Source organism: Sciurus carolinensis, chromosome 13 (genome assembly GCF_902686445.1).
Source record: "Sciurus carolinensis chromosome 13, mSciCar1.2, whole genome shotgun sequence".
Classification (NCBI taxonomy): domain Eukaryota; kingdom Metazoa; phylum Chordata; class Mammalia; order Rodentia; family Sciuridae; genus Sciurus; species Sciurus carolinensis.
The window spans coordinates 72,302,710-72,323,414 of record NC_062225.1 but is presented as its reverse complement, the minus strand read 5'-3'; the positions used below and the strand labels follow the sequence as shown (position 1 = coordinate 72,323,414).

Sequence of the window (20,705 nt, the reverse complement as noted above, 5' to 3'; positions counted from 1 at the left end):
GTATCTTGGGAATGGAACCCAAGTCTAAACCTGAAATTTATTTGTATTTCATGTATACCTTATATGTGTGGCTTGAGGTTAATTTTATACAATATTTTTACTGCACCTGTGTTTTGACCATGACCTGTTACCTGAGGTCAGGCTTGGGACTTGCCACTTGTGGCATCATGTCAGTACCCAAAAAGTTTCATATTTAAGAGCATTTTGGATTTCAGATTTTCAGATGAAGGATGCTCAACCTGTACTATAATATTTATTATATCCTAATATAACTTGGCATTTTTCTTGTTTCCAGGCTTTTAGAAATGAACAAAATGGTCAAAGATCCCATTCTGGAAGAGTTTACATTCTAGTGATGGGTGGTGGGGAAGGACAGTGATCAAATATAATATAGAGAAAATCTTCTGGAGGTACAGGTCCTGAGAAAAAGTACACTAGAGATGGCAGAGGGTGTGTTTGGGAAGCTTCATTGAGAAGAGGACTCAGGAGTAAGATCTGGAGCAGGTGAGGAAACAAGTCCCGCGGATGGCAGGGAAGAGAATTCCCAGTAGAGGGAACAGTGCAAGAACTGGTCCAGTGTCCTGAGATGGAAGCAACCTTGGCCTCTCTATGGAGGCATTGATCCAGATGAGCAGTTCTTGGTGGGCTGGGCTAGGCCCGTTGAATATGGGGTGTGAGAGAGAGGAGGCAAGGATGGATGGCCGGGTTTTGGGTTTAGGAACCAAGAGGTGGGAGCTGCCACTTCCTGAAGTGGGAAGCATGGAGGAACACTAGGTTTTGTGGCAGGGTTTGCCTATAAGTGGGTTCAGTTTGAGGTGTTTTAAATTTCAAGTGGAACTGTTGAGTAGGCAGTCAGCTAGCTAGGCCTTGAGTTCAGAAAAAGTTGGAGCTACAGATTAAGTTTGGAAGTTATCAGTATAAAGGATAAATTTTAAGGAACAAGACCAGTTGCAATTCGTTCTTGAAGCCCAGCCTGTTTTTATGTCCAGGACATCTCTCGCTCTGTAACTAAACAAAATTTTTTCTAACCTCACTTTTTTTTCCAGTTCACCTTTCTCTTTGTACCAGATCTCCCATCATCCTTCTTGCTCCCTCTCCAGGCAGATGCCCTCTTACCAGGAGATATTCTGGGCAGCCTGAAGTATGAAATATGCCTTCCTCAGTGGGGCAGAAAACTGCCCAGTGTGGCCCATGACCACAGTCTGCTGTCCACACTGAATTCCTGGCCTGTGATTCTCAGCCGGTCTTGTTAAGTACTGTCTTCATCCTCCTGACTCAGAACCCTAGTCTTGGTTTGCCTACTCCCTGCTTTCTAGTTATCTGAATGTGATCACACTTCATTTTCCTATGTAAATACTTAGCCAAATCACTTTTTCTAGTCTTTTGCATTAATGTCCCATCTCCCATACCAGAACTTAAGAGCATGCCTGTTTCCTTTACCTCCCTTTTGTTTACAGTGCCTTTCAACTAGTCAGTGACCTGACACTTCAGGAATGGGAGGCAGATTTGCTTTTAACACTTCTTTCCCTGTCCCCAGCCCATGTGCATTGTCACAGTGAGGAACAGAGCAGTATTCAGAAGGTGGTGTGAGGACCACCTGCATCTGCATCCATCAGGGGATCGGTTAAAATGCAGATGTGTAGGCCCCATCTCAGACCTGCGGGACCTGATAAATTGCCTTCTCTTGGGATGGGCCTGAGTTTCTGAGTGTTCAACAAGCTCCCCAAGTTATTCTTCAACCAACATGAAATCTGCTGGTGCAGAGAAATATTACAATCCCACTTTCATTTCCATTTTGGGCAAGTCATCCATTTCCAGCCTCAGTTTTCGCCTCTCTGCGATGAGTATATTAACACTTGCTATCTGCTTTGTAAAGCTGTTGTAAAAATCAAGCAAGGAGCACTTTGGAAACAAATTATATAAAGTGCTGAGTACTAATTCTCTGGCTAATCTCATCTTCTGGTGTCTTTTTATTTTTGTGTGTAAGCCAAACTCCAGCTACGTACGGATTAGTCCTTACGTACAGAAACCAGCTATGTCTGCGTGCTGTTCATGTGCCTAGGCCTTTAGCAAATACCAGCTAACAGGGATCGGGTGATACCTTTCCCTGCCCTGGGAAGGCCAAAGTATTTTTTCTTTGCCTCTGCCTTTAGCCATCATTAAAACTTAGGTGCAGTGAGAGGGAGGGATTTAGAAAAATGTTCGTAGGTTTAGTTTAGAGTAACTACTGATTTTTTTTAAGCATTGATTTTTTAAAAATGTTTTAAAGGTTATTCATAGGAAAAGTAACCCTACCCATATGATAGTAGAGCAGTAAAGACTTTCAGTGGAACTTCAAAATTGTAAATTTATAACAAATTCACAGTAAGTTCACTCATTCCTGACCACTGGTATTTGAAAATAGCTTCATTCCTTAAATAGATTGCGATGGAATTAACTGCAGTTCATACACCAAGGATAGAGATGCAGCAAGAGTGTGAAAGCTCTTCTTCCCCTAAGTCACCGGGCATCATTCTAAGTAGTTTGTACCAAATCTTAGTATAACAACATCTGCTAAATCCATTGTTGTTTGGGGGGCCTTACTTAAACTGCTTTTCCACAAGCTAACAAAATCCTGATGGTGGACATCTGTTAAGATCACTGCCCCTTAAAGGCTTTTGTGAGATGTTAAACTTAAAAAAACACATCTCTGAACAAAGACTTGGTTCGTGTTCATGTTGTTAGACATAACTCTGCTTGCAATTATGATACTCGCTTCTTTTGTATTTCTTTAAATGTAAAATTTCCTTGCTTGCCTTCTACCTCCTCTCTGCTGGAAGGTGTCCATCAAGTCCTCTGGCCCTCAGAGTTCTTCCAGGTTTCCAGGAGTTTCTTTTCCTAGAATGAAAAGGGCCCTAATTGTTTCAGCTCATGTACCTAAATAAGTTTAATAAGTGTTCCTGGAAACAGCCTCAAGGGCTTGTCAGTCCAGCCATCTCCAAAACACTCCAGCCACATGTAGAGCCAGATGTCACATCTGCAGGTTAGGATGTAGAAGTCCAAAAGTGATAACCAAAGCCATGAGCATGGGCAGATTTAGGTCAGAGGGATATGGAGTTAGATGTGTCCTTCATCAGCATCTGTATGACCTTAGTACAGGTTGCTTAGCTTCTCTAACTTCCAGTCCTCAAATCCGTGAGGTGGAATAACGCTTTCCTTGTAGGTTGATGAGATGGATAGTTGATACCATACAGGAGAAGTTCTTGGTCTAGTGCCTGATCCCTAGTGCTCAGTAAATGGAGACTTTGTTCACTACTTTGTTCTATGGAGAATTCATTTACCAACCAAATCCCCTTTAACTGCCTTTTAAATTCCTTTTGTTTATTCTTTCCCAGAGTAGAGAACAACTACCTTTATAGTATGCCTTCATATTTTAAAATTACCCTATTTAATAATTTCATAACCATCTAAGTAATTTGACTTAGCAATTTCAACTTCTGCAGACTTCAACTTGCTCCAAAGAGGAACATTTTCTGAGTGTTTAATCATACTGTTGTCTCAGAACATTTCCATTTTTATATGTCCCTCTAAAAATGGGAAACAAGAAATGGAACACAGTACTCCTAACAAAGACCTTGCTTATGTGAAGTGTTGTTTAGTGAAGTACTGTATCAGTCACAAACTGGCCAGGTCTGCACTAATGCTTCTGTGAGCCCCTGATCCAGTGCTGCTCCCCAGCCTTTCCCCCCATTCTGATCGCTTATCTTTCATTTCCCTCTCCTGTTGTACTCGTTGAGATTTTTCCATACTGGACTATACCTTGGTTTTGTTTAGCTGAAGGATTGAGAGCTTCTTGAGATGGTTCACAGTCGAATCTATAAAATGATATGAGGACTAACAAGAAGTCTATAAAATTCTTTATTAGAAAAAAAAAATCCAGTTGGAAAACCAGACTCTCTCCTTAATTTATTATTTATGTCCTGGATTTTCAGAATCTGTGACTTTTTAAAAATCTCACCAGTTGTGAAATATGGTATCTTAAGACGAAAGAATGTACAATGACAAGTGATGAATTTTATGGGTGAAAGGTGTGTAGACAATTAATAATTGCTTAGACCACTATTCCACTCATTCTATACCATCTTTCTGTGAAAGAATTCCTAATGAAAAAATAACACAGGCTTTGGAACCAGAAAGACCTGAGTTTAAGCTCATCTCTGAAACTTATTGTTGGATTATCTTGGACAAGATACTGGGACTATTAGAACTTCCATTTTCTCATTTATAAATTGGGCTAAGTAGATCTAATGGGCAGGATTGTTATGTGGTTTAGAGATTACGAATATCTAGTGGAGCACCTGGCCAAAGTGAGTACCCAGTAAATAACAGGGACTTGTTTTATTGCAGTGGCTCTCCCATCAGGCCCCCAGGAAACATACTCTGGCATCATAGGGTGCCCCCGATTCTTGAGGTCCCTGGCATTCATCTACCTTGAAAGGAGTTGACAGTGGCATCCTAGTCACATATTCAAAATGGGTAACACGAGTCCTTAAACAGAGCTGGACACACAGTCGGTGTTTGTTGATTGAAGTGAAGGCCCCACACCTTCCCCTGGCCTTTCCCTTAGCTTGGGGGCTAGAGGCAGCTTGGATCTGTTTACCATCCTGCAGTTCCCCATTTCCATGCGTCAGCCTCTTACACGCCCCTGAATCAGTCTGTGGGGGGAGGCAACCAGGTCAACTTCCTGACCCTCAGAATCTAAGTTAAGGGCAAGGGGAGAGCACTAAGGCTGACCCAGGTGTCTCTGAAAGTACCTTGTCATGACCTTTGGACATGGAACACTCCAACCAGAGGCATTCTAGAATAAAGTTTCTTTTCAAGTGCTTGGTGCCAGTATAATTCTCATCGTTATTCTTCCCCTTTCAGTGCTTTAAGAGATGAGAATTTTCTTTTTGAGGGTAGTGTTATCCCCAGCTGCACTGATGAGAAAGTTGAGTAGAACTATTGAGACGAAACTTGACAGAAATAAGAACGATGATGAAGAATCCCTAGCCCTCTGGTCTTCTCCAGTCGCAGTTGTGTTTTGCTTATTTTATTGGGGGAGTTGCTCTTTTGTGATGGGTCAAAATCAAACCCCACTGACCCAAGTCAGGCTTCAGACAGCCTGTCTCCCAGCACTTTTCCATGTCATAATACTCAAAAATAATTCCTTTGTACTGTCATGCTGCAGCCAAGTTCAAGGCTTTGATATGAGAGACACTCCAAGTGTTTGCAGACAGAGCCAATAGTTCACAAAGGACTCTATTAGCTTCGTCTACTTGGAAAATAATATATTAATACCTTCCACAGAGACAGTTCTTAGTGTTTATCCTTTTGAGCTGATGAGGCAGAGCTGGAAGTGCTTTTCTGGTTACCCTTTGGTCTAATTAATTAACTCCATTGGTGGAAAAGCTTTTCAAACTGACTTTATCCTTGTGCTTATTCATATCCACAGATTTCATTTCATTTCTGACAATGATCAACTCATTTCATGTTTCACAGTAGTCCATGAAGTCATAGAAGGCACTCTCTCTTAAAACACCCCTTTTCACCCTGTTCTCCTCCCAAGCTCAGCCTGAAACCCCGACACCCTGATTACTCTTCCTCACCTTTTTGTCCCTGCCTCCTCCCTGCCCTGCTCTAGAGATCAGAAGCAGTAGCGCCAAGTGGTCCCTTTCATCTGCTCCTCACCCCTGCCCCAGCCCTGGCTCAGCCAGGATGGAGTTAGTTGGTCAGGCCCTGCATCTCCTGCCAGCTGCTTTCCTGGGGGCATCTCAGGGAGCCCTGGAATCTCTGCACAGGGTGAGTTTTCTGTTGTACATTCCCAGCCTGTTTTTTTTCTTCTTCATCAATATTAACTAATTAGAGATCACAAGACCTTACCTCCACCTTCCACCCTTTAAAAATATAATAGATCTTTTATTTCATGGCACTTGACTTTGTTTATTCAGTATGGTCAGAGCAGCGTTGGAGCTATAGCAAGCCTGTTAAATATTTACCCATGAGGCGGATATTTATACATGAATCAGCAGCGCATATCAGTGTGTGACACTGGATGTTGGATTTTATACCCTTACAAGCAAAGGAACTACCAAGTTCAACAAAGGGTGAAATAAGCATCCTTTAAAAAATAAACTCAGCTAAAACAGTCTTGTAGGACCCGAAGTGCTTCACACATCCAGGCAAGCCCTGCACAGCTGGCTGAGTCACTCAAAGTAGATACGCTGGAGTGATTAGCCCATCACATCCAAGATCAAGTGAATCTGATTGTTGAGGGTTGGGGCGACTATGGGGGTGGGGATACTGTTTATGAACAACAAGAAGAGGAGTGCTTGCCTGACTACTGTACAGAGGCTTGCAGAGAGGATGAACTGTCCACCAGGGTCCACTTTAGCCACGGTCTCAAGTGCCTCTAGGGGCCCTTTGTCCTCAGCCTAACCCAGCAGACCCAGTTTCTTCCCAACCTGGTAGCCTTTTGTGATTAAAACCACCCTCCTTGGACTGAAGGTATGGTTGGGTGGTAGAGCATTTGCCCAGCACGCACAAAGCCCTGGGCTTCATCCCCAGCACCAAAAACAAAAACAAAATTAATAAATAAATAAGGCAACCTATTTCAGCAGAAACAGCATGGGCTGCCGTGGCAGACAGCAGGCCCGGACCCCATCTTGGTATTCCACTGACTAGGTATGTGAAGCTGAGGCAACTCCTGTCCTTGCCAAGCTTGATTTCTTCACCTGTGAAATTATAATGGTAATTCCCACGTCATTGAGTGGAGGGGAGGATTAAGTTAGATAAGATGATCAAGCACGGAGCGCCAGGGTGAGGTCCTCGTCATCCTGGAGCAGGGAGCAGAAACATGGGCCTGGCAGCAGAGCACCCAGGGGCTCTGGATTCCTTCTCGCTTTTACTTCTTTTCTTCATTCTAGGTAACTTTTGCCTCGTGGCTGTTATTTCAGATGTGATCAGGTGTGTTCAGGGTGGTATGGCTGTAGATCCGTGACTGTTTTTCAGAATGACACATTCAAGGAGAAAGAGAGGTAGAGAGAGATTCAAGTTCAGAGGATTACCCACAGACTAGTTTCCTTCCTGGTGTGCAAATCAATGCATGACTAAAGACTTGCCCAATAATATAAGTCAAAGCCCATTACAATCAATTCCCAGGAACCATCCAGATTATTTCCTTTTTAGAATTGTATAATATGAAAGATTGGTTATCTAAACAAGATAGGAGCAGCCTGGAGCTTGGCATTATCTGTGTTATATGGATATTTAATGAATACCACAAGGTATAAATAATGGATCATGCTTTTGCCTGTAGAATCTTCTTCTTGGTTAGTTTTCCATTCCAGTGGAATCATTAGAACCTTTCAGCGAGACATGCGCCTTCTTGTGTCCTTTGTGCATGCAAAGGAGAGGACGAAAAACTGGGCTCTGGTTCACAGGGAGTCATGGGAATTTTCCCAGAGTTAAGGTTAAATCTCATGCAGCATTTACTCTAAGAATAGCAAAAGAAAATGATGGTACTACTGCTGATTGTGTGCAGTGGAACAACGCAGATGATTCTTTAATGAGGCAAACGCTGTCCTACAGGGTTCTCAGTTGTCCCAAAAGTTGCACTTCTAGGTATCACCTGAGTAGAAAAAGTCAGTATCAAATATTTCCACTCAAATAATCGACTTCTCACATCACCTGGACTTTCACTTGTTGGAATTTTTCACTCCCATAAGCAAGCATAAAATGCATCTTTGCCAGAAAAATTAATTTCAGAAATCTAGTCAATAATAGCATGGGTCCAGAGTCCTAGACCCTAGCCCAAGTGAACCCACCTTAACCTCTTAGGAATGATTTTCCAGGCAGTTATTGTGACACTCTTGTCTTCCATTTACAACCTTGTAACTGTGGGGACTTAGTGAATAATCACAGGATTAAAGAATTTTAAAGGTTTTATTTTTTTTAATATCCCACCATATTACAGACATGTTTTAAGGAACTTATAGAAATATATACATTAAAATAAAATTATAAACAAATGAGGACAAAGAGAAAGATTAAAGGTGATAAAAGAAATGCATGTGGTAAAGTTCTGTGGTAAAGTTTCTTCTAATAATTATGTGCTTGTTAATTTAAACTGAGAAAGTTCCAGCTCTGTGAAAATTCTGGAAACTATTTCTGAATCATCATGTTTTAGTGTTTAGATCAATGAATGTTGACTCTACCTTGCTTAGACATTCTTATATATCTTTTAGAAAACAAGGTAACATAGCTGATAAGCTGGAGAACTTCAATATAATGTTATAATGTTAGCACGGCTGTTCAAGGAATAATTTTCAATGAATTGGGCATAATGAAGAGTCCAAAAGTGTGTTTCAATGATATATTGGTAAGCCAGTTTACTGTGCTCATCAAAATTTGCTGATTTGTACTGTTGAGTGAGAAGACCCTCAGTTGTTTTTAATGATGTGCCACATGAATGTGCCAGTGTAACAAAATGAAATTCCATAATAAAGTAAAACTCATCATTTCCCATCATTATTGATTCAAAGCAGTTGACAGCCAGGCTTTGACCAGAGAACCACGTCTGTTTGGCAGTGCCCTTTCATGTTGCCTGAGCCCTGAGAGCAGTGTCTTGTACTCTTTTCTTTTCAGTGCACTTGGAGGCTCCTCAGCTCTACATATCCCAGCTTTTCCAGGAGGAGGCTGTCTCATCGATTATGTTCCTCAAGTATGCCACCTGCTCACCAACAAGGTAGAAAAGCAAGTCCCCCGACTCCTCCAGCTGTGACTCCTCCAGTACAGACCCAGCACCATCTTGCATGGTTCACCCACCTCAGACTGTCTTCCTGGTTCCTTCTTCCCTGGACATATTTCGTTCCTACTCTGAATTACAGTTCATCTGTTCCTTATCCTATTTCTTTGACTTCTAGGACCACTGACCTTGTATTCCAGTCTTGTCTTTATCCCTTAACTCACACCTGGAGATTTAAGTCACCTTTTTCTTGAATTTCCTTTATTCCCTAAGTTTTGGCTATATCTTGTATCTTCTCGTGCTTTTAAATTTTTGAACCCCTTCATTTCCCAATTATCTGGTGCATACATGCATGTGTTTGCCCAAAGTTACTGTCAGAGTAGTTCTTTAAAACTGCCTTCATTGCTGATTTTTTTGTAACTCACTTTTAGTCCTTGGTGCTTCCTATCATGTCTAGGAGCAGTTTGCTAGAGCCCTCCTCCTTGGGGCAAGGATTCCAGGTCAGCTGGTCTTCTACCCAGGCATGTCAGATTATCTACAACTTTTTCTTAGGTGCTTTAATGAGCTATTACATTGCCAAGTAACTGAGTTTACCATAATGGTGGTTGTCAGCTGTTCCCAAAAAGTATAAGACCATGTGTTAATGTCCAGTCAACATATTTAGTTGAAAACTAGACCTGGTAATGCACAAGCAACTCCGACTCTCTTTACCCTCCCACATGGATTGTGACTCAATTTATTTAATTGCCAAAGTGCTATTTTCTTTCTTTCTTTCTTTCTTTTTTTTTTTTTTTTTTTCATACCAGGGATTGAACCCAGAGACACTTAACCACTGAGCCACATCCCCAGCCCTTTTTTATTTTGAGGCAGGGTCTCGCTAAGTTGCTTAGAACCTCACTAAGATGCTGAGGCTGGTTTTGAACTTGCACATCTCCTGCCTCAGCCTCCGAAGCTGCTGCAAAGTGCTATTTTCTTTACCCCTGTTGACTTGTTTCTGTTGGCTTGGAAATAGATCTTTTGTTTGTTTGTCTCTCTTGGTTCAAAACATTGTTCATTTCTGTATAGAAAAGACTTTAAAAGAACAATAATATTTCAAAGACTTCCATATTATTTTTCAAATGTCAGAAAAACTAAAATCTGGCAACTCTGCAGTCTGTGGGCCTGGCCCAGATTCCAGGGCATTTAACTGTCTTGGAGCGGCGGCTTCTCATGAGACCAAATTCCCCTAGCCGCTGCCCTCCTGCAGGACTGATCGGAGGGCAGGATTCTTATTTACATTCTGGGGCTTTGCACTGCCTTCCAATCTGTGTCCCAGAATTATAGAAAAAAATGCAAATTGGGTCCTCCAGAACTGAGAAGAAAAGCCTTTTTAAAGCTCTCCAATTGAGATTAATTTCTAGTCATATATTTTCCTCAAAAAAATTTTATCATTTTCCCAGAAATATAAGAATCAGTCAGTTTTTCTTATCTGTTTCCCTTTCATTAATTTCACTTGTCTTTTGAAATTGGTGTTCTTCTGTTTGCTCCAAACGAGGACAGTATGGGCTGCTTTTAGGAACAATCTCTTCAAATGAATTTCCATAATTACGTTGGAATCTATCTTTGTAGCCAGTTTTGTTGTGGGTTTCTGTTAAAATGGTTTTCTGTTTTTAAAACCAAGTACACAGAACTGTTTTCATCCCCTTTTTAAACAAAGCCACTTAAGCAAACTTATCATCTGTTTTTCTTTTCCGAAAATAACATTTCTGATCCTGCGTTAAGCCTGCAAAGTAAGCACTGTTTTTATAAATTGACATAAAACCCCTATTGTATAAATAGAATTGTTTTACTTTTAAAGGGTGCAACATGGCTATCAGTACCAATTGTGTCAAGGTTATTCCAAGTACTTTATCTTGAGCTTTCATTAGCCAAGGAAATGCTGTTTGGCTACGGCCAGTATAAACAATTTTGGGGGGTCTCACTTTCCCACTGTTTCTTTCAGCCTTTGTGAAGACATTACAAGGAACATGTTTTCATGTTGGAAGCTGGTGCATAAATGACTGACTTTCAGATACCTAGCTTAATGAGTTCACAATTTTTAAATAGAAACTGTCATTTAATGATAACAAGGAAATATAAAAAGGCAAAATAAAATCTATTGTAATACATCTTATTCTGAACACTTATTTCAATTTAAAATCTAAAGGATTTTAAAAAGAAAGAATTAAGCATTATATTGCCTTTTCAATAGGAGTTCTAGATAACGAAAAAATAAAAAATAAAAAACCAAATTGGTCTTCTTTACAGAGAACATCAGCTTATAAATACAAATTCAAAAATCACCATTTTGCAGCTCATAATGAAAAAATTTATTCAAACAAGAATCTCCCAACAGATACCAAAATCATCATTAAGTGAATGATTGATGGTGAACTAGGTCTTCATATGGGGTGGGGGGTAGGGGTATATTATGGTTTAGACTCACTGTGGCAGGGTGACATCCCTCTGCAGTGGTTGTCCTCACGTTAACTAAGTGATCCATTGCTGCCCGGTTTAACTATGAAATCTTCTTTCCAAAAATGTTTAACTTGAATCTAATCACACCCCTAGCTGTAACTTCCAATTTATAGGGAATCCAGAAGGTAAAGGGAAAAGGAAGGAAGCAATCAGAGAATTGAGACATTTTTGTAGCTAATCTAGTCTCTTTGAAGTCAGTGGCTTGTGTATGTGCATGTGGACACACACACAGACATGTTCACACACTCAAGGAGATGCTATTATTCTTGATTAAAAGATTTGAAGACATTCAAAAATTAAATGCCTCATCCTTGATTGTACACTGCTTTTTAAAAACTGTTTTGGGGATAATTGGGAAATTCTGAAAATGGACTGGGTCCTAGATGATATCAGGAAATGACTGCTAAATCTGTTGGATATGATAATGGTATTGTGATTATGTAGGAGAATGTCTTAGTTTTGGGGGTTGCATATTGAAGTATTTGGGGATGAATTGTCATGATGTCTCTAATTTCCTTTGAAATATTTCAACAAGATTGATTGATAGGATGATTGATAGGTAGGTAGATCTCTGGATAAAGCAACTAGGCAAAATATTCATAGTTGTTTAATATGGGTAGGAATCTTTGAAATTTTTCATAATAAAGCATTAAATTTTTTTTCTGTGCTAATTCTCAGCTTTGGCATCCTATTCCAGGTGCAGTATGTGATTCAAGGATATCACAAAAGAAGAGAGTACATTGCTGCTTTCCTCAGTCACTTTGGCACGTAAGTTCTGCTCTATTTAAACCATGTCCTCACTGGCTCATGACCCTGCCACGGAGACTTGATTAAGCAAATAGCATTTAATTCTTACGTATGACATCTCTTCAATGCCGTTTTGATTCTTTTTGGCATGTTGTTTACACTAAAGCTCCCAGGATGACATTTTTTAGCAAATGATAGAATCAGATATCCCCCCTGCAGCCGCAGCATGTCTGCACCCCCCAGAAATAATGGCAGTGATGCCCACAGCAATAATATGGAATGAAACCTGCAGTAATAATGGTAGTGATGCTTGAATTAATAATGGTAGCAAAACCTGGAGTGCTGATGGTAGTAGTGCTTGAAGTAATGATGGTAGTACTGCCTGAAGTAACAATGGAAGTACTGCCTAAAGTAATAATGGTAGTAGTACTTGCAGCAATAATGGTAGCAAAACCTGCAGTAATAATGGTAGTGATGCTTGAATTAATAATGGTAGCAACACCTGCAGTGCTGATGGTAGTAGTGCCTGAAGTAATGATGGTAGTACTGCCTGAAGTAACAATGGAAGTACTGCCTAAAGTAATAATGGTAGTAGTACTTGCAGTAATAATGGTAGTAACACTTGCTTGTTGTAGAGCTTTTTGTAGTTCACACAGTGCTTTCACCTCTGCCTTCTCACAGTATTCTATGAGGTGAACCAGGCAGGCATTTTTGACACATCTGTGAGTCTGTGGGAAGTTCAGTAACCTGATAGAAGTCACACACCTAGAAGAGGGGGAGCCAGGGCAGAAATTGAAAGGACAACACTGCCAATGGTGCCACAAGATTTGTGAAGAAAATCTCATACTAGACTCAAAGTGAGTTGTAAGAAGGTGCCACATGGGCAAGGGGCATGTGACTTCGGGGACAGCAGCACCTCCTGCTGCTGCTGCCCGGGTGTTTGCCCTTTCCTCAGCTGCCAGAGGACATGCTGCTCTGTGGCCCCGTTTGCTTTCTTGCTGTCGGGGCCTTCTCAAGCTTCTGCTGGCGTTCAGCTCCGTGGGAAAGGCAGTGCTTGTCCCTCGGGTCTGAAGAGATGGAGCTTTCTGCCCGTGGGGTGGAGCTAAGCACTAAGGATTTTAATGGTCTCATTATAACCCACCTTATTCCAGAGAAGTTGGATAAATTTTATACACACACACACACACACACACACACACACACACACACATATACACATACACTAATAAAATTTAAATTTTAATTAAGTAAATAGAAGAAATTAGGAACTTGGGAATAGGTAAGAGGAAAGGAAACCAAGAATAAGACTGGCAGCTCCCTGGGGTATCATTTTCAAACTGGCACAGTTATAAGCAAAATTTCTGACTCCTTAAAACAATGCTAAGCAATTTTCTTAGTATCCATTATGGAATTTTTTCACTTCAAAATAGAAATTTCAGTATCCAAACAACATGACTGTCTTTTACATGAGTCTCTAATACTTGAGATTTTTTTCAGTTTTATTTATCAACATTTTGAGGAAGTATTTTTGATATGGTCACTACTTAATGATACCATTGATCTTACAATTTTTGAATAAGATTATCTTTAGTGTATATAATTGAAAATGGTAGAAGCTAGCACAGTGCCCTCCAAAGGGGTTACACAATTCACTTTCCTGGGGTACAAGAAAATTATGAAAATTGCTTATGTATTTGTTTTAAAATATTCTTTTTGATGTACATGTTTGTGTATGTTTTGTGTACATATTACAGAAATATAGTAGTACTTATATGTAATTACTGCTAAATTATAAAGTAGTACTACTGTTCTACTGTACTGTGAACATAATAAAAAAAATTTGTGCTTTTTTTTGCCTTTGGGGGGGTGCAGGACCTAAAATGTTTAGTTATCAGTATTGTAATATTGGGGGTTAATTACAGGTTTATAAAGAGAAATAAAACTGATCAACAGAATAGTTGACTTTAGGCACATCTGATTGGTATCCCAGCCATCTTTGAGCAGATCACTTAGCCCTCAGAATCCTTGTTCCTTTACCTTTCCAAGGGATGCAATTGACCCTTCCTATTAAACTGGGAGATCATCAATATCAATGGTCTGGGTGGCCTGATTTGGCCAGGGAAAGGGCATTTCTAAGGACAGCAAAGGTCTCCTTGGGTGGATGAATTACTCCCTTCCAAAGAGTGTGCTCAGTATTGTCACATTATAGCAATGACACCCCCAGGCACTCTGCTCTTGAGAGGTGCAAATGGAGCCAACTGCCCAGCACCCTGCCCACCAGGCCCTGTACTCTGCACCCCACACTCTCCTGTCTACTCTCCCATCTTGAGCCCATTGGGAAGGGAGCAGGGAGGCAAGTGGAAGGATTTCACATACTTTGGAAGAAAAGTAATATATGATCTCAAATTTAATAATATTGTCATTGTTCATTACTGTGTAGTCCCCAATGAAAGTAAGACTTCAAGATCATTGTATAGATAGCATGGTGACATTTTGGTATTATGAGGTCATTACCTACCTGATTTCTCAACTTGTCCTTTTTAGTAGCTAATGTTTGCATTTTATGGTCTGTTTTGGTTTTCACAACCCTGTAATGAAGTTTACACATATTAGTATACTCATTCTACAGATGAGGAAACTGAAGTTCCAAAGGTTAAGTGATTTGCCTTGTCATAACAGACAATAAATGGCAAAGCTGTGACTTAAACCTAGAGCCAACGCCTTTCCCATGATCATACTCACCTGAATCCACATGAGATCCAATAGCCCTGACCTCACCAAGATATTCTTTACTTGGCTCCATCTCTTCTATACCTTATTTTTATGAGGGTTTTTGTGTGTGTTTGTGTTACTTAGTGGTGTCGTGGAGTATGATGCTGAAGGCTTTACAAAACTCACTCTGCTGTTGATGTGGAGAGATTTCTGTTTTCTTGTGCACAGTAAGTATACTTTTGCTCTCAGCATTTCAGCATACTTTTTTAAATGTCCAAATCACATGTAATAATAATCAGTATGAGACCCTTCGGTGTCCTGACTTGGTCCCTTTTACTTTAGTATATGTACATACGTATGATTTTTTTTTTTTTTTTTATGGTGCGATCTTAAAGAGAAAATATCTCTAGACCAATAGTTCTCAGCTACTAGGGTGATTTCACCCTTCAGGGGACATCTGGCAACGTCTGGTGGCATTTTTGATTGTCACGACTTGGAGAGGGGTGTCATTACTGGTATTCAGTGGATAGAGGTCAGCGACATAGCTAAACATTCTATAATGCACAGGATGGCCTCATTGAACAAAAATTATTGAGTCTAAAATGATAGTATTGCCAGGTTGGAGAAGCCCTACCCTAAACATATTTCCTCTTCTTCTTCTTCTTCCTCCTTCTTCCTTCTTCCTTTTTTCCTTCCTCCTCCTTCTTTCTTCTTCTTCTCCTTCTTCTTCTCCTTCTCCTTCTCTCTTCTCCTTTTCTTCTTTCTTCTTCGTCTTTTTTTTGTGTGTGGGTACTGAGGATAGAACCCAGGGGGTACTTTACCACTGAGAACTACATTCCTGGCCCTTTTTGTTTTTTATTTCCAGACACGTTCTCACTACATGACTGAGAGTCTTCCTAATTTGCCAAGACTGCCCTTGAACTTGCAATCTTCCTGCCTCCACCTTCCCAGTTGCTGGGGTTACATGCATGCACCACTGTACCTGCATCCCAACATCACTTCCCAGTGTTTTTTCACATAGAAGGCGATTTAAGTGGTCGTTATGTTGTATTAATCTGTCAGTCAGTAAGCATTGTTCTAGCTTTCTCTTGACAGATAATTTAGTCTTTTATATTTCTTTTGTTTTTTCCCTTTATTTTTTTTTTTTTGTCTAGTTTATTTTGCTTATAAATATGTCAGGTTCAAGTTGCAAGTCAACTAACACCTTCATTCTCTAATTATTTGATATGCAAAATGCCTGGTCTTCAAGGCCAAAGGGTTCCTGCTTTCCCAGCTCAAGTTAGAAAAAAGCAGTGGGTTTAAGCCGGCCACTTCCACTGTCCTGGGTGCGCCATCAGGAAGGGACACTTTGGCCCCATGTAGCCAAAGCATCAGACAGTGCCAAGATGCTCACTTTGGGGATTTTTCTTCCTCAGCAGACCAACTTTCCTGGTTGTAATTTACTTAGGTTAAAATAGTTTTTAAATTCTTCCTTTTTTTTTTTTTTTTAATGGATTCCACCAGATAGTAAGAAGTCCCTAAATGTCCAGTGTCAGAGGGAAGAGAGCCTCCAAGTGAAACCTTATGTGACATTCTCCACCCAGAGCTATGACAGCTGGCTGTCCTTGAGGCGCTGGCCTCCCTGTCTTTCCATGTTGCCCAACAGTCAACAAACTGCTCTTGCTGTGCAGTACTTTGTGTTGAGTTTCAACTCTGGCTCATCAAATGTTGGTGGCATCTTTTCAAATGCATCTGAAAGTGTATTAAACAGAAAGTTAAGTAAAAGACCATGGGTCTACCTCCAGCTATACCTTGTTCAAATCACCAGACAAGCCTCTGTCTGCTAGGTCTCCTCATGCGTACATGGGGAACCTGGCTGCCAGGTCTCATGGGAACATTGGCATATGGAACTTACAGTATGGGTCCAAGTAGAGGAGGATCCTCACAGTTGAGGCCTTCTGGTAAGCTGCTCGTTGCTCACCAGCTTCTCTGACACTACTGATCTTAGCCAAACACAATGCTTCTGGCCACCATTTTTAATTCTCACTTCATATTTCATTGTTCTGTTTTGTGTTCTGAGCCTTAATTCCTTTGTGAGATATCACTTCCCTATTTGCTACATCACTTCATCTCACCCCCTTGGAACCAGCGATTCTACTTCTAATCCCACCCCAGGCCCTGATTGCAGCCTTTAGATCTCTGATAACTTGAGAAAGACTTGGTGTATTGTCCTAGTCCAGCTCAGCCAGAGGAATCTGTACCCTGCCTCAAATGGTGGTAACAACAGTCAAATGCCTCCAGAGTGACTTTGGAAAACCCCATCATGGCTAGACTTTTACACATGGTAACTTAGAAGAATACTTCAACCAGTTCCTTTATCCCAAAGCGGCATGGCTTCTTCAGTCTTTTTCCTGAAACTTACTTTGGTTTCCTAGCCATGGTTCTACTTTGAGTTGCTGTCTGATCATATCAGACATAAGGACAAATATACATTCTTGGCATTGTTCAGTTCTAACCTGTGTTTGCAACATGCAACTCAAAAATACTAGTATATTGTCTGATCTCTGTTGCTATCACCAAATACCTGAAACTGGGTACTTTATAAAGAAAACAGGCTTATTGAACTCAAACTCAAAGTTTTGGAAGCCTTAATTTAGGGGACCCTGTCTGTTTGGGGCCCCTTGTCTAGGTCACAATATATCAGAGGAATAGAAAAGGAATCAGCTACATGCAGGAGGATCCAAGTGCATTGGGTGGCCTCACTTAATAACAATCCATTACCACGAGAACTACATTAATCTCTTCCCAAGGCAGCACCCCCAATGACCTAATCACTTTCCACTAAGCCCCACCTCTAAATGATTCCAACGCCTCTGATATCGCCACACTGGGACCAAGTCTCCAGCACATGAGCCTTTGGGGGCAAACTACTTCCAAGCCATAGCAACTAGCATGAGGAAATTGTAACTTTCATTGATGTTCAGGAATGAAAAAAAAAGTCACCTCTCAGTCCCTGCCAGCCCTCTTGTCAGTACATCTAACATTTATAGAATTACTGTTGCTTTTGAGTTTCCTACAGAATATTGTCTCCATGGTATTGTGTATCCAGTATTTCTTAACAGTTCCTTCTCCATTTCACTGTCTTAGTTTTTCCAAGTTAGACATGCAGAATTAAGTCCCAAAGTCATATTTTCACTTAGATTTGAATTGCTTTCTTCAGAAACACAGAACCTTCCAGCTCCCATCAGAACAGCTACAAGCAACCTTGGGATTTAATTTGGTTTTTCCAAAGTGTTTCCTCAGACTGCCATTCCTTTCCTCCCCAGATCATTTGTTCCTTGTCCCCTAAGGTCACTGCCTATACTCTTGGCTTCTCTGGCAGATAAGACCTCATATGAATCAAGGGAGTTTGATGCTGTTTCCTACTCCATCACTAACTCACAGTCTGCCCTTAAATAAATTAATTCCACTCTTTTGCTTCTTTCTTATCTAAAATGTAGGACTTGCTGCATCAGAGTGCAGCTTAGTTAGATAATGTGCTTTCCTCCGTCATGCAGTTACGCATCTGACACTTACCTTCCTTTGGAAGCATCTGCTTGCTTGGTTACAACGCCCAAGGGACCATTTGTTCCTTTTTTTCTTCCATAAAGATGGGGAGGTGAATATGGGGTGGCAGAGACTTGACAAAGAACACTGCAGTGAATTATTCTGGGATCTCAAGATGTGAAAGAGGAGGACGGAAGTGCCTGGAGATGGAGCCAGTCTTCTGGCTGTGGGTGGCTCCACTCCTTTGTGGAGGCTGGAGACCTAGCAGGACATGAAATAGCATCTCTGCTCCCCCTTCCCTCTGCCTTCTCCCAGCAAGACAGCTGCCACCTGGGTCGGTGTTGGTGGTCATTTTGAGCTTTTGGGATGCCAGAGGAAAGAGGCACCCTCTCCGGAGGCAGGTGGCTTGACCTCAGACTGCTCAGGTGTGGGGAAGCAAGAATGCCTTAGGGAAAGCCATCGTGCATGTTTGGGGGCCTCTCAGGAGGCTCTGCAACATCCTGGCATTCTGGCAGTTCCAGGCCATGATTGTCTCCATGGAGCTTTCCTCTCCATTCACTCCTTCCTTCTTCCTTCATCCACCATCAGTATCTCTGGAATGGGAACCGGAGCAGGTTCAGAGACTTGTTCCCAGCCGGAAGCTGTTTTCAGGGGGGTTTCCTGGCCATGATCTGAGCAGTGTTGGTAGCAGTTGAGTAGCTAGTTGACCAGTTCCATATTGGCCAAATTCTTCTTCCCTCTGGAGGTAGGTGGTATCTTCTGGCAGCTTTTCAGAGTGCTGGATGGCAAGAAGACCACCTGGCAAGGCAACATAGCACAGCATGAGAGCTCCCCTGGGGAAGGACGTGCTCTCTTCTGGGGCCCAACCATCTGCACTGCGAGTAGGCTCAAGAAGAGCAGCTGCCTGAAAGGGGAGAGTCGAGATCTGGGGCTTCCAAGGCTGTGGGAGAGGACCTGTGATCATGGGAAGTTCTTCTTATTACCTCTACCTTCCTGGCCACCAATCTGGACCATAGGCTGTGCCTTCCTAGGAAATGCCTATCAGACCAAACCTGGCCCCCTTTCCCTTCTCTGCCTCCAACCCCAGTCAGTTGAACTGAGTTCTGCCTTTACTGAGAACCTACTCAGTACTGTCCCTAGTGTAAGGGGATAGAATTTAACAGCTTTACAACTTAATGGTAGTATATAGCTCAGAATTGAAAAACTACAGGCCATTGGCCAACCTCACCCTCAACCTGTTTTAGTACAGCCCTGGAACTGAGAGTAATGTTTACATTTTTAAAGCATTGTTAGAAAACAGAACAAAGAAACAATGTGCAACATTGTATATGGCCTACAAAAATCTGAAGTATCTATTATTTGACACATTACAGAAAAAGGTTGGCAACACTGGGTCTGAAGACCTAGCGGACTTGAAATAGCATCTCTGCTCCCCCTTCTCTCTGCCTTGTCACTGGACAGCAAGACAGCTGCCCCTTGGGCAGGTGTTGGTGGTCATTCTGAGCTTTTTGAATGCATGCTGGGTCTAGTGGTGAGAAAAGAGATCAGGCAGAGGTGAAGTACAATGGCATAGGTTTAAAAACAAGTAATTTGTGACTGGCCTATTACATGCAAGGCACAAAATAGCATGTGAAAGAGACTCTGGTGTTATAGAGAGTGAGCAAAGGAGAGCGAGAAGCCCTCTCTAATGGAATCTAATGAGAAAGATGACAAAGAAGTACATGAACAAATATATAAATTGCAAATTTATGTGATGAAGCACTGTGCTAGAGACCAAGAGGAAACCATTGTTAGGATGGTTAGGAAAACTTCATCTGAGCCCTTGATGGGCTTGTGCAGAAACCCCAAGGCAGAAGTGCCTTGCCTGAGCCTAGGGCTGGGGCACAGAGCAAGGGGAAAGTCATCCATTGATTCTTTTTTTTCCCCTCCCCTCTGAGGGACCTGGGATTCGAACCCAGGTCCTTGTGCTTGCTAGGCGAGCACTCTCCAACATGAGCTATTTCTTCAGCTCTGATTTTTTTTTCTTTAGTTATATTTTTAGTTACTGTCTCAGCAGCTTGTTGGAGAGATTGCAGTGCACATCTTTAACTTAACAATCTACTTCAGGTTAATAGGGACTTCGTACTGGTGAAATGTAACACCTTTGTTCCCCTCCCCCATTTGTGCTATTCATTTTTCATATGTTGGCTACAGCAATAAGCATTAGAGTGTAAACACATATTATAGATACCTATTATTTCTATAAACAATCATTTTTAAATGAAGAAAAGAGAAAAAATATTCTCTATATATTTCCAGCGTTCCTTTGCAGGACCTGGGTCGATCTCATACTCCATCTTAAGTTGTCTGGTGGATGGGTTCTGGGATGTGGCAGGCTCACTGAGTTCAGGGAATAATGAGTTTCTTATTCTGATTTTTTAATTGATTTTAATGGTTAATATTCACACAGATTTCTTAAATG

At 41.3% G+C, this 20,705-nt stretch overlaps 1 protein-coding gene across 2 annotated transcripts in view; it reads left to right on the top strand.

Annotated features, from left to right (window-relative positions):
• The window catches only part of Babam2 (BRISC and BRCA1 A complex member 2), a 404,865-nt gene that overhangs the window by 312,918 nt on the left and 71,242 nt on the right, over positions 1 to 20,705 (top strand). For both annotated transcript variants that reach the window (XM_047523282.1, XM_047523280.1), the window contains 3 exons: positions 8,665 to 8,764; positions 11,958 to 12,028; positions 14,864 to 14,946. In XM_047523282.1, the coding sequence (XP_047379238.1) occupies positions 8,665 to 8,764; positions 11,958 to 12,028; positions 14,864 to 14,946 (254 nt within the window). The remainder of the gene's footprint in view (positions 1 to 8,664; positions 8,765 to 11,957; positions 12,029 to 14,863; positions 14,947 to 20,705) is intronic.